Genomic DNA, 13,797 nt, shown 5'->3' on the forward strand with positions numbered 1-13,797 from the left:
GAACTGAACCGGCTGTTTGTGAATAAATTCAGAATCCCAGTCAATTTTGGTGAATGCTGGAATAATTTAACATCAAACATAAAGCTATAGATGCTTTTCTTATCGGTCCGGTTAAAATACAAAATAAATTCCACGGCTCTAAACTGAAGGTAGATAATCCAGTTAAAGTTTTGGGAAATCTAATGAGTTAAACTTAATTAGGTTCACTGTGTGTGTGTGTGTTTTGGTTTTATTGTCTTATTCATAGATCGCGTCCCTACTAGGAGGATGAGGGGGATAAAGTCTTGGGTCACTCAGGATATTTGGGTGGAAAAATCTGCAATGTACCATGAAATCAGCTCACATCCCCGCTTCCCCTTCTCCTTTCCACCGCGTCCCCCGGAGAGTTGGAGGGAAACCCGACCCCTCGCTCTGGCACCGCCGGTGTCAGCTGCTGCGTCTCTGACACTTACAGGGGGACAGGTGGTCCTCAGACAGGTGCATCCCAGAGACAAAGGAGCTGGACACTAACTTTGATTATTTTCCCTTCCCATTGCACGTTTAAGGCCACGGCCTGTGTGAGCTGATTGAGTAATAAAAACAGTTTTGCATTGTGCTGATTGTGCGTGTTTTTGAGAATTTTCTCCTAGCAGAAACACCCACACTGCAAAAAGGGAACTACAAGTAAGTAAAATGTTCTTGAAATGAGTGTATTTGTCCTTAATTTGAGCAGGTAAATAAGATTATCTGCCAATGGAATGAGTACTTTTACCCCTAAAATAAGAAAATTAGATATACTTCATTTGAAATAAAATGATTGAGATGAGTTGTTCCTATTTTAAGTGCAAAAATATTATTCCATTGGCAAATCATCTTATTTACCTGCTGAAATCAAGAGCAAATACAGCATTTTCAAGAAATTTTTACTTACTTGTTCTCTTTTTGCAGTGCAAATGCGGGTTTGTATCTGGCGTTTGTTGAAAGCACAGCTCGCCTCGGCCTGCTGTGATGCACAGTTTCAGCAGCTTTCGCATCGCGTCCTCTTTATCGGAGCGGTTCCTCATCAGCATGTTTGCTCATATGGAGTTCCCAGAAGAAGTTAGAGAGCAGACAAACCAGTTTGGGTCTCTCCGGCACTTCTAGCCAATGACACGCTTGCAGCGCGTGGTTCTGCAGAAGTCCTGGCGAATGAGTGAGACAGCAGCGTTGGTTACTCAGCCGGTCAGAGGCTGACTCACTGCCCTGTTGGCTGCAGAACATTCACAGAGAACCCTGTGGTTTAGTGAGTTCTTGTGTTATTATGAATATGGCGGTGCATTATGTGCTCAATTTGCTGAAACAGCGTTGGTCGAAAAAAAAACGAGGTCGAGGAAGAGAGCTGAAGTGGAAGAGAGGAAGAGAGCAGAGGTATTGGGAAAGTTTGACGGCTCCTCCGAGTAATGTGCAGTGACAGTTGAGCAATGACGAGTGTCTCCACTGTCCTCTGTTTAACCCTTCACTACCCCCCCCCCCAGCTTCCTTAGGCAGCTGAAGCTGGACTGTTGCAGAAATGAGTAGAGCCGGCCCAAAGCATAAGCAAACCCGGCCCCAAAGACTCATCAGCTTCAAGAAAACGAACGTCAGAGCTTCGTTCTAATTAGATTTCAAGGTTTAATGGGTTGCAACGTTACATTAATAAGGAAATGTGAAATTTTAGTTTGTTTAGTATTTAAAGGAAGTGGAAGATGCATTTATAATTAAAGACTAATAAAAATGTTACTGTATGTACAGCCTGTTATTAACAGATGGGATTCAGCATTGCGCCTTGCGTATGAGCCTGAGTCAGTTAGTCAGTAAAGATGCAGCAGAAGAAAACAAATCCAGATTTTAATGAGTCAATATTAATAAACGACACGTTGAGAGAATCACTTATTGGCTGATTGCCAGCCACGGAGGTTTTAAAAAGTTTCTTTCTTGTTCACTAAATTTCCCTTCCTGTCACATTTAAAGTATAAATTACTTTTTATGTGAACACACAGAAATTGGTGGAGTGATTGGTGTTTCTTTTTATTATTCCGTTTTATAGGCCACTATATTTTCCTCTTGGGTACAGAAAAGTCAAAGTCAGCTCTCTCCGGTCGCTCAAAGAGAATCACCATCTTAAAAACTAAAGCGTCGCTCTTATTGTTTTTAAATAAAAGCAATTAGGATCACGGTGCACATTTTTTGTTATAAATGTTTGTGACGTTAACAGTTTGCTGGTCATCACACGTCGACTCGTGCCTAAAGTCAGAAAAACAAACCTTTTAAAACCCCCAAAAAAACGAAGCGTCAACTAACCAGCAGCACCAGCTCCATTGACCCAGGAGTACTTTCTATGTTAGATGGTAATAGTGGATGATCTGCCTCCCCTGATGATGTCACAGCTAACAGAACATCAGACCAGGTGTACCTTCTATGAAGAGAAAAAAAATCAATAGCTTAATTGAAAAATAGTCGTTAGCGGAAACTTTTTAAGAAAGCATTTGTGATATTACATTACATAGTGCTTTTTTTTATAGATACTTTTAAGGTCAAGCAAGAAACGTATGCAATTAAGTCAGATTTGATTGTAGACCAGGCAGTTTATGATGATGCAAAGTGCTTTACATGATTAAAACAAAGGAAAATAAAACAGAATTAAAGCAAGTTGGAATAAAATGTGGAAAAGCTCAAACAAAATAAAACATGGGAAAATGGAAACCAAAAGCAAATATTAATGATTTTTAAAACAATTGGACCAAAAACTTAAACTAATGATGTTTCAGTAAAACAGTTTAACTAGAACAGTCAAAGGCTGGAAGTTTGTTCCAGATCAGGGGAGCATAAGAACTAAATGCTGCTTCTCCATGTCTGGTTCTGGTTCTGGTTCTGGTTCTGCAGAGCAGGCTGGAGCCAGAAGACCTGAGTGGTCTGGAGGGTTGATGCCCTGATAACAAGTCTGTGATGTATTTAGGTGCTAAGCCATTCAGGGATTTATAGACTAACAGAAGGATTTTAAAGTCTATTCTCTGAGATCCAGGGAGCCATGGAAGGACTTCAGAACCGGGTCCATGTTCTCTACGTTCTTAGTCTTAGTGAGGACTTCAGAACCGGGTCCATGTTCTCTACGTTCTTAGTCTTAGTGAGGACTTCAGAACCGGGTCCATGTTCTCTATGTTCTTAGTCTTAGTGAGGACACGGGCAGCAGCCTTCTGGATCAGCTGCAGCGTTCTGATCCACTTTTTAGGCAGACCTGTAAAAAAACACAGTTGCTGTGATCAGTTCTACTAAAGCTAATTCAGGAGGGATAAATGCAGAAACAAGCAAGCTTGGAGAATTTGAGCGCAGGTCTTTGGTGCTGCGGGTGCCGCTAACCTGGAGCCGGGTCCCTTCAGCCGGTTCTGCCCAGGGCCCCATGCTTTCCTGGGCCGGCTCTGAGCTGCAGCGTTTGCCGGGGAAGTGGCAGAGGTTCATTGAGCCGCCACTCTGGGATCCCATTCACACAGAGAGAGAGAGAGAAAGAGAGAGAGAGAGAGAGAGAGAGACAGAAGAGAGAGAGAGAGAGACTCCCTCCCTCCCTCCCTCCCTCGGCAGCTCTGGCTCGCTGCTGAGCTTTTATTTAAATCTCTTGAACGCAGCCCCGCAGCTTTTCTCTGCTGGTGAAGCTCAGTGCGCATGCGCCCCGCTCGACACTCCAGTAATCCGCCGGAGGAGATTGCGAGCCCGTCCGCCGCCGCTGCGCTCCGGCTGCCACCAGCGAGGGAGAATCAAAGCCACGGCGGAGATGTGCGGACGTCTGGATGTTATTATGGGATGGAGAGGAGTTCTGCTGTGAGCGCGGCGACACCGGGACAGGATGCCTCCGACAACGACAGCAGGCTGGGCTGGTAAATGTGACACGACCGCAGACGGGGATGAAGCCGGCAGAAGATAGGAGCGTTTGTCTTTCTCTCTGGGATCCATAGAGGGAGGCGGCGATCACCTTTTTTAGAGCAGGATAGTAGGAACGCCGCTGTTGATCACACGGCTGGAGTGGAGGCGCATTCTCAGGAGCGTTATCTGGGATTATTCAGCAGGCGCCGCTTCCTGGAGCTGGGAAAGCGCGTCTGACCGGTGCGCCCAATCCATGACCTCCTAATTGATGAGCCGGCGCATTGTCTTCGTTTCCCCTCCTTAGCCGCCCGTCCAGATGCTCGCTGCGAAGTTTGCCCCTCCGTGACAGCCCGGCGGCAATGACGCTGGTTTCCAGGGGCTGCTTGGCCTCGCAGAGACCCGCGGTGACATAAATCGGAGCCGGACCGGCCGGGCTGCTGGCGGTGGGACCAAGCAGGATCAGCCTCCTCCCGGCTCCTCTGTTGGATCATTCTTGCAAGAGCTGCTGCAACTCCTGAGGTGTAAATAACTTTTTTTTTTTTTTTTTGCACTCTTAGAAATCCTGAAATACGAAAAAAACAAAACAAAAATCAAACAATTCTATCCGTCCATGAGGATTTATCGCATGAAGTTTTGTCCTGCGTAGAAACGCAGCGGATGTGTTGCTGTTAAAGCTCCACAGCAGCTGTTGGTCAGCCTGGATGGCTGAAAGGGGAGACTTGGGTATTTGCATACTTGCACTTTAGCCAAAAACCCCTCCCTGCAAATTCACTGCGTTCATTTCCCCCAGTTTCCCCTCGTGTAAATATCTGGCCATATTTTATTGTTTTTCACTTCTTACTCACAAGCTGCAGTTTGAGGGGCTGAAGATGTTTGGGTTGCTGTCTTGTTAAATCAGCAAACAGAATTGCTTTCCCCAAATCTTAAAGTTTTTCTTTTAGACTGATCCGCTGAGCACGTTTAATAGAGAAGACAGGACAAGCTTGCAAGGACTTATCAAATGCGATGTGCAAGACTCGCTGCAGAGTGTGGCCAGCATAAAAGATGCAAGTAGAGAATTGCAAGGCTTTGCGTCAGAAAAAGCTCCTTTTTTTAACCTCTGAAATCACCAAAAATGTTCCCGGAACTGAGAACTGTTTGCGTGAATCATGGGAAATGCACGTCAGCCACATCTTTTAAGCACATTAGTTTCCACCTGAGCTGAGCAAGGCCACCCGCGCCATCTTTAAGGGAACTTTGCGTGCTTCGCTTGCCTCCGCGCTGGATCCCTCGTCAACTTGTGTGTCGCAGGGAAAAGCGAAGCGGACAGGTTCACGTATCAGAAGGAAACCGGAGAGCTTTGGGCCTGCGTCTGTGGCGATGGGGAGCTCGGCCTCGTCTCTCGCTGCGGAGACCGAGTCGGACCATGGCTTCGGCGGCACCTCCTACCCATCCACGCCCCCGGTGGGCTGGCTCCGAAACAGCCACAGCAGTCCGGTGTGGGGCACCACCTTCATCACACGGCAGCACCAGCAGCCTCTGCCTCACCGGGCCCGCAGGTAGGAACCAGCGCAGAGTTCACCTGGGCTCAACAAAACTCGCTTTGATTTAAAGATGTGAAGATAAACATGCAGAGAGGCGTTCTGAGGACTTTTTGTCTCCAACGTTTGTTTCAAAAACATAATTTCTGACCATCTTTTAGAATTGCATCTGGATGAAGGTTTCAATAACTCCCCGTCCCATGGGTCACACCCGTTTACTCATCAGAGCTTATCTAATCAAAGCCTTCATCTTGATGTTTGGCCATGATGCACCCAAAATCTGGCTAAGCCGGATTAATGAAAGCAAAATCCCACCTCTTCTATAACTCAGCTACATGATGTTCGCTACAATTTCTGAGGTTTTTAGTGGATTGCCTGTACAGATAGAGCTCAATAAAAGCAAAATAAAACCCACAACAAACCAGGAGTAATTTGAAAATTAGTTTTTTTTTTTCTGACTTTTTGGTCCACTTTGATTTAATCTTTCAAATGTACCAACAAATAGTTGTGTTGAAGCCCCTGGGAACATTATATCCTTTGATTTAAGGTTTTCATGATGCTAAAGCAACATCTGGATGCTGTTTTTTGTTGTTTTGACAAGAGCGTTTGAGTGTGTGATAATCTAGCTGAAGTTCAACCAGGCTCAGTAGTTTATGGTCATATGCAGCCCACATTCATTAGAAAATGGTCAAATAACCCTTAAATTTAGCAATTAATATGAATCATGAATCAGATACCAGCTTTAAGGTCAGCTGCGGTGTATAGTGACATTTTCTCACGATGTTTACACATGTTTACAACATGAGAGGATCCATTTTATACATTGATCGGACATGTTTAAAGTACAGATAAGCGATAAAACAACTTTTCCTCCAGGCACTTACAGATGCCCCCCCCCCATCACAATGCCACCCTGAGAGGAGAGCCCTGTCGTACATTTCAACAACCAGCACTGCTAAATAATATGAAAGGGATCCGTTGACTTTGGGAACGTTGTGGAAAAGGCGTAACATGCGTGGATATCCGGATCAAGTCCACTTAAATATTAACCTGCAGTGCAGTCAGTGTTGAGCTCAGAAGTTTTATTGCTGCCGTTCTGAACTTTGTGCAGACTTTTCCTCAGCAGCTGCGTGACTGGCCAGCGTGTCTCTGAGCGATCAAACTACTTGTTGGAGATATGTTTCGTCACGATTGACTGAATTTTTGAGTCAATACGAAAGTTTTACTGCGTTAGAAGATTTGCTGTTTGGACAGGAAGTACCGTGGAGCAGTAATCCGGCGTTCCAGTCGCTGCTTCCTGGATCCCAGTCAACGGACTGAAAGTCGGGGAGGCTTTGAATGTGCAGCTCACAGCTGGAGACGTATTTTCTTCTAATACATGATCTTCTCAACCACCCTCACAGAGGTTTGTTTGGAAGTGTTTTTTTTGTTTTTTTTTCCTGCTTTTTTTGGGTCGTGTCTCCCTGAACGAGAACAGGCAGTTCATATCGACCGCCTGAAGTGTATTGAAGTTGTTGCTGAGTCACTCGGGGCATCATGGTCTGGTTGTTAGTTATTGATTTTCAGAGAGCCCGATCACATTTCCCCACAATGAAAGTCATTATTTATTCAGCATCCGTCTCCAGTTGGGCTTTCATCTTTCCTGATTCCTGCTGTCAATGGTTGCCTTGTGGTTGCTCCGCATTTAACAGTAAAGGCGGTCCTGGCCTGGAAGATAAAAAAAAAAAAAAGAAAGACAGACAGGCTTTGTTTTATTTGGCTCAGCATTTAAGCACAGATCCATCAACCACTGCTCAATTTATGAATGAATCCTCTCTGTGGCACCTGCAGTCAGACGAGCTTTGTGTCGTTTAATCATCATCTTCTTCTGTTTGCCAGACTCCACTTGCAGTCACCAATCAGACGGCACTCTAAACCTGCTGACAAATGGAGAAATAGTAAATGGCCTGTACTTGTGTAGCGCTTTGTCAAGTCCTGAGGACCCCAAACGGCTTGAAGCATGCTTAAAAACTGGAGTAGTGCAGGGCTGCCCTTTCCCCACCTGTTGCTGCGGCTGTTTGATAATATTTCCAGTTGTGATGAATCAAACTTGCTGCTACCAGCTGGACAAACGGACAAGAACAGCAAAAAGGCCAATTATTAAGGATGTTTATTTAAAACTAGTAGGGATACCATGATATGAAGATTTGGGCCGATATTTGATATTACTGTGATGGCCAATAACCAATATTTTTAATATTATTTTTATATATTTAATATTATATATTATGTATTTATATATTTCCGTACCCTTTCCAGGAAAAAATGATCAAGCCAGCCCATACCTGATGTAGATTAACAGGGTTTCCCCCAGAAAATTGGCTAAGTCTTGCGTTAGGTGTTGCCATACCGGGCCGCCATGTTTTTGTATAAAATGTTAAAAGTTGACAGGAAATTTTTAAATATGACTAATTGTGTGTTATTTTAAGACATTATTGAAAATACTTAAACATCACTTTCTTTCAAAAAGGCATGATGTCAGTTGTTGAATCCTGATTAAGTAATCAGCCAGCAAATTAAAACAATAGATGGCTTGACCATTCATTCATCTATTATTCATCTGAGCCGTCACCTGAATGGAGTGTTGCCTGGTCCTGGTCGTTTGGCTGTGTCCGTCAAGCTAATAACAGCTAGCTTGGGGAGGTGTTGGCCTAGTGGTTAGAGCAGTGCGCTTGCGCTTTGAGAAGGTTGCAAGTACCTGGTTCGATCCCCACTTCCCGCACTTTGGGTCCCTGAGCATGACCCTTAACCCCTGATTGCTCCCCAGGCGCCGCACAGTGGCAGCCCACTGCTCCCCAAGGGGATGGGTTAAGATGCAGAAGTGAATTTCTCCATTGTGAGATCAATAAAGTTCAATTATTATTATTATTATTATTATTATTATTATTATTATTATTATTATTATTATTATTATTATTATTATTATTATTATTATTATTATTATTATTATAACAGCTAGCGTTAGCTTATGTTGTCGGGCGGTTTAATGCTTCACTGATGCAGATACAGGAGCTCTACTGATATTTTTATGTTGCTCCGAGTCGTACTGCTAGCTTAGCCTGTAGCACCGTTGGGCATTTAATTTTTCTCATCTGTCTGCCTGGGAAAGTTCCTCTGAACAAGGCTTTTGTGTTTATCTTGTCTATAAAGAGGGCCGCATGTTTTCTCCTGGGTGTTCTCCACAGAAGTGCGACGGTTTGGGCTGATGTAAACGGGTCAGTTCGTATAGATTTTGATGCAAATCTGTATCTTTCAATAATACAATTTTTAGTAGTTAGTATTTTGATTATATTATCGATTATATTGACAAATAATCAAAATTTGGGGGGAAGGAGTAAAGCCTGCTGGCGTGCCAGGCCTGTAATACGGTGGGATAAACCCTGATCAAATCCATTTCTGCTGCTATCACTCATAAATACCTTGTCTACGGTTTTAGATGTTGTAGTAAGTCTCTGTAGGAGCACTCGGCCCATGTTTCAGCCTGTCTCACACACGTTTGATAACAGTCTTATGCACGTATACACACTGCTGTGTGAGCCTAACAACGTCAGGCAAGCTTTGCTGAGCTGTGACAGAGCATGAAATATAGAAACAACAGAACACTATGAGCCCGGCTTATTTTCTGCTGCTCTACCCAGTTTCTTCTCTAATAAATTGTCCCATAAAACATTTTCTCTCTCAAGTTTTTTTCCTTTATTTATTTATATATATATATATATATATATATATATATATATATATATATATATATATATATATATATATATATATATATTCTTTACCCTGGAGAGAGTGTGTGTTGTCCCTGGAGCGTTTTCATTTTTTGATTTTTGGGAAGTGTTTGCGTGTTTACTCCTGGGGAAAGCCAACTTATTACACGGGGCTGTTGTGCCGTATTTCTTAACTTTGGCTTCACAGTCTCGCCTTTGTTTTAATTAAAGGCACCACAGTGTAGCTGGGCGCATTGTTCGGCGAACAATGCTGCTGTGATTCACTTTATTTCAACAGCTCGCTGCTCGCGTCTTGCATTGCTTTATGTCCTTGAGGCTCTCTGGAGTGGATCCTGGTGTCTTCACTGTCCCGGTGTGATGAATGGCGGCATTTATCGTCGCCCCATCCATCGGCTCTCCTCCTTTTTTAATTGGATTAAAACTGGTCCACTTGGTGTCAAAAGGATGGTCACCGGCAGCGATCTGAATTATTTCAGCCTGTCCCCCTTTGCAGTTGCCAGTGTGATGAAGATGAAGATGAAGATGGGTCCGCGTCAGGACAGCAAACCGTCACCAGAATAGATTTGGCAACCAGCCGTCGTCTCAAAGTGTAGCTTTCTTTGGAAAACGGAGCAGTTATGCAGCGTGAAGGGAAAAAAAAAAATAGCCTGTTGGCGCTGCATCTGACATGATTCCAGATTTCCCCATTCTTGTTGCCATGGAAATCTGTAGCATATGCTCAGTAACCTAATTCCACCCGGCCCCAGATAAGACCACACATGGTAAAGCTGGCAGAGAGGAAAACCGCCGGCGAGTGGCACATCTGCGGGCAGGCCCATGTAGGTTTCTCCAAATTCCTCTGAACCTTCTTCAAGATGTCCGGCGTAACCCAGTTAGCCTTGGGATTCAAATGCCAAGGGTTTTATGCTTTTCACCGTAATCGGGAGTAGATCTCTGCTTTGTTCTGTCGGTTTTGAGAGGCGTCCGTCTGGCTGATGGCAGCACGCTGTCAGCAGGACTCAGACTCCCCCAGATTAAAAACCCTCCAGGAACTTTGCTATTAGAGCCACAGCGGAGCGCCACCGTCCCCGTCCCCTTTCTCTTCCTTGTCTTTGGCTGAGGAGACTCCAGCTTTCTCGTGCTTGGCTTCTTGCTGCTAACGCCGGCGGAAACCCAGTCAGACAGCTTCCTCTGTTTAAAGATTCAAATGTCTAAAGCTGTCTCCACCGCTGACAGATCCACATGTCAGAAATGAGCTCTGCTCCTGAAATATTCACCGAGGGCAAAGCTAGGGGTCAGATGCTGCTGCTTTCTAGCCTCTTCACGCTCTTTCTTAGCAGCACTCCCCTCCGTTCTTTTTCCAGACCTCTAGTTAAAGAAAAGCCATATATATATATATATATATATATATATATATATATATATATATATATATATATATATATATATATATATATATATATATATATATTGCTCTTAGTTGTAAATGCTTAGTATCGGGAGGTTGGTTTGACAGGCAACGCTTACCTTTAACAAGTGTCGGTGGTCTTAAATCAATAAAAATCAACATAAATGTACAGTGGATAGGCCAGTATCAATATAAACTGAGGTTTAAGAAATATACAGTTTTAAACCTGTTATTTCCCATTATACCATCCCTAAGGTTTAACATCTTCATACTGAGATACTAAAGAATAGTGCAGAACTGCCCCTTCCCCACTTGTTGCTGTATACTAGCCAGTAGGGCTACATGATTCTAGAAACTCATTATAGGTGAAATTATTGATAAATATCGTGATGACGATGTCATCATTTCAGTCTTTGCAGAGATGCTTGGTGAGGAAGTTAGGAAATACTGTGGCTGAATACTGCGATGAGGCTATTAGGGCTGGGCAATATGGACCAAAAATAACGTGTGGATATGTTTAGGCTGAATGCCGATTATACAATATTTATTTCAATATGTTTTACTTTTCATAAAGTAATTATAAAAAGGCGTCCCTGAATCAAAGCTTTATCCTAAATGTCTCACAGGCACATTAACAAAGAGCTGTAAATATGAGAAATGGCTGAAAAATAACCTACTGGAATATATACAAGTATAATTATAACACAACATAGACCATCTCGATATAAACAATATAGTCTCATATTAAATCTCTTTAATCTCTTTTAGCCACTACAAAAATACATATGCCTCCGGCATCTGGGGCGGATGGAGCTCAGCCAATTGGGCATGTTCCTTAATGCCACGTGGAAAGTTGATTTATGGCGTGTGAAATATAAATTCCCACTAAACATTGCAAGCATTAATATTCAGACAACTTTAACTCCACCCGAGTTTTAGCCTCGGGGTCGTGTGGACATTTGCCAAGCTGCGCATTACATCACCGTGCGAAGTTCGGGCTTGTGGTACTTGGCCAATATGTTCTGGATTCCCATCAGCCCTCTGTGCTCTATATTAATAATGCAGTGATGATGAAATATTTGGGATTTTTCACACAGCCTAAACTGCCAGTCAGCTGGCTGAAACTTTTCCTCACCTAAAAGAAAAAAAAAACACACAAATGTTCCTAGTTTGGAAATATTTCCTGTCATAAGCATCCTGTCATCAGTCCTATGGGGGTAATTTTAAACTATAGTTTACGGTGATCCAAATTTCTGTCTACCTGGTTCAGAGCATAAAAAAAATGAAATTATGCTCTGTGTGATAAGCATCTGGAAAGCTACTGTTTAATTTCCTGGGTGTTTCTTTGACTTGGCTAAAGTCCATGCATCACATTTACAATAATCTAATAAATAAATGTTTATAATGTTATTATAATAACAATTATCAATGTGTTACTCGAGCAGCAGCAGGAATCTGTTCTGCGTAAATGCTCCGGTTCTGTGAAATGGTCTCTTTGCTCTGTCAGAACCTCCTGTTAGCCGTGGCATATTGCACAGTAATCTCATACTTTCCCAATAAAGGAGACGCTTCCTGAGAATAAGTCTGGTTTCTGCAGCATCCTGTCCTCCTTTTTAATGTTCTAATGACAGAGAAACTCTTGTTCAGTTTTCTAAAGCTGCCTTGGTGTAAAGGACCGATGCCTTTGCCTAAAGCGTCTTCTTCACAGGAGCTCTCTTAACGTTGGACTTTTTATACCGCTGTCCCCGCGCCATTAAATCCTGTCTCCGAGGTTTGTCTTCTCGTGACATTATCAAAGCTTCCCCGGTTATCTTTAGGCTGTCCCCTGTGACTACAGCGCCGCTGTCATCAATCCTTTTGTATCACATCACCAAGTTTCAGTGGGTCATTATAGAGGCTCTCTGTCTGCTGCTTAAGTCTTGGCTCTAGATACTCCCTGCAGGTAAGTAGTAGCTAGTGGCTCCGTTCCCAACGTTTTTTAATTTTTTTTTATTTTTGCATATCATTCTGGACCTGTGGCGGCTGATTAATGCCTCAACTGATTACTTGGAAGATTGGAAAGAGGCTTTGGACGGTAAAACTCATTTCTGACCCAAACTTCACGGGTCCTCTCAAAGAGACAGATAAATGTTCGGTGGGAGTAGATTATTAAAGGAAAAGGTCGCCTCCCCCCCACGATGAAGCAGGAGTTTTCATCAGCAAGACTACAGCGGACCGCCTGCAGTTAATCAGTATTTCAGCCGCTCTGCCTGCTGCCGGTGGTCAGAGGCCCGGCGGCGCCCATCCTATGGCCGTCTCTGAATGTTGTGTGAAGCACTCTACAAGTACAGGCTGTGTACCGTTTCATCTCTGCCTGTCTTCTTTGTTCTACATGATGCTGGTTGATCTCTAAAGCCCTCCAACAAACCTCTGACCCAGACGCAAAACAGCGGCATTTATCCAGGGGTTAAGATAAGAAATCCTTTATTGTCCCTTAATGGAGAGACTCGGATTAAATTACACGCGGGTGGACTCCGTTGACTGATTAGGTGACTCCTGAAGGTTTTTGGTTGCATTTAATGTTTTAATTAGCGGCATCACAGTAAAGGGGAGCTGAATGCTAACGAATGCCGAATGGTTTGTCAAACCCTGCATTTTTCTTCACTTAGCCGCTACCATGTGTTGATCCGTTAAAAGCCCAGATAAAGTCCACTGGAAGCCAGCGTCTGTAATGTGACAACATGTGGAACGTTTCAGTGAGCAGAAATACCTTTTCTAGTTGCTGCGTGTCCATTGTCAGGAAGTCATTTTGATATTCAGCACTGAAAAAACGGAACTAAAATAAGATAAATGTTCTTAAAATTAGTGTATCTGTCCTTGATTTGAGCAGGTAAATAGGATGATCTGCCAATGGAATAAGCTGATTGCACTTAAAATAGGAACAACTCATCTCCATCATCTTATTTCAAGTGCAGGATGTCTAATTTTCCTATTTTAGGGGTCAAAATACTCATTCCATTGGCAGATAATATTATTTATCTGCTCAAACCTAGGACAAAAACACAATTTTTTTTGTTTTTTTGGGGGAGTTTTTGCGGCTCTAGTGGCTCGCTTTTTCTGAAAGTAGGCAGACTGGAAGGGGTGTGGAAGAGGGGGAGAGACATGAGGCCGCGTCGAGGACTAAGGCCTCTGTATGTGGGTCGCGCTGCGCCACCAGTGCACCCGAAAAAACACAAATTTTAAGAATATTTTACTTGTTTTTAAATTCGTTTTTGCAGTGAGCGACCTT

At 43.3% G+C, this 13,797-nt stretch overlaps 1 protein-coding gene across 2 annotated transcripts in view; it reads left to right on the top strand.

Annotated features, from left to right (window-relative positions):
- The window catches only part of capn15 (calpain 15), a 59,076-nt gene that overhangs the window by 2,956 nt on the left and 42,323 nt on the right, over positions 1 to 13,797 (top strand). The window contains exon 1 of one of the 2 annotated variants that reach the window (XM_021316811.2): positions 3,564 to 5,390. The exons of the other annotated variant lie outside the window; for it this stretch is intronic. Within the exon in view, the coding sequence (XP_021172486.2) occupies positions 5,212 to 5,390 (179 nt within the window). The 5' untranslated portion in view covers positions 3,564 to 5,211. Of the gene's footprint in view, positions 1 to 3,563; positions 5,391 to 13,797 lie in introns of those variants that run through there. 2 annotated transcript variants of the gene reach the window in all.

This window comes from Fundulus heteroclitus, chromosome 10, assembly GCF_011125445.2.
Source record: "Fundulus heteroclitus isolate FHET01 chromosome 10, MU-UCD_Fhet_4.1, whole genome shotgun sequence".
NCBI lineage: Eukaryota > Metazoa > Chordata > Actinopteri > Cyprinodontiformes > Fundulidae > Fundulus > Fundulus heteroclitus.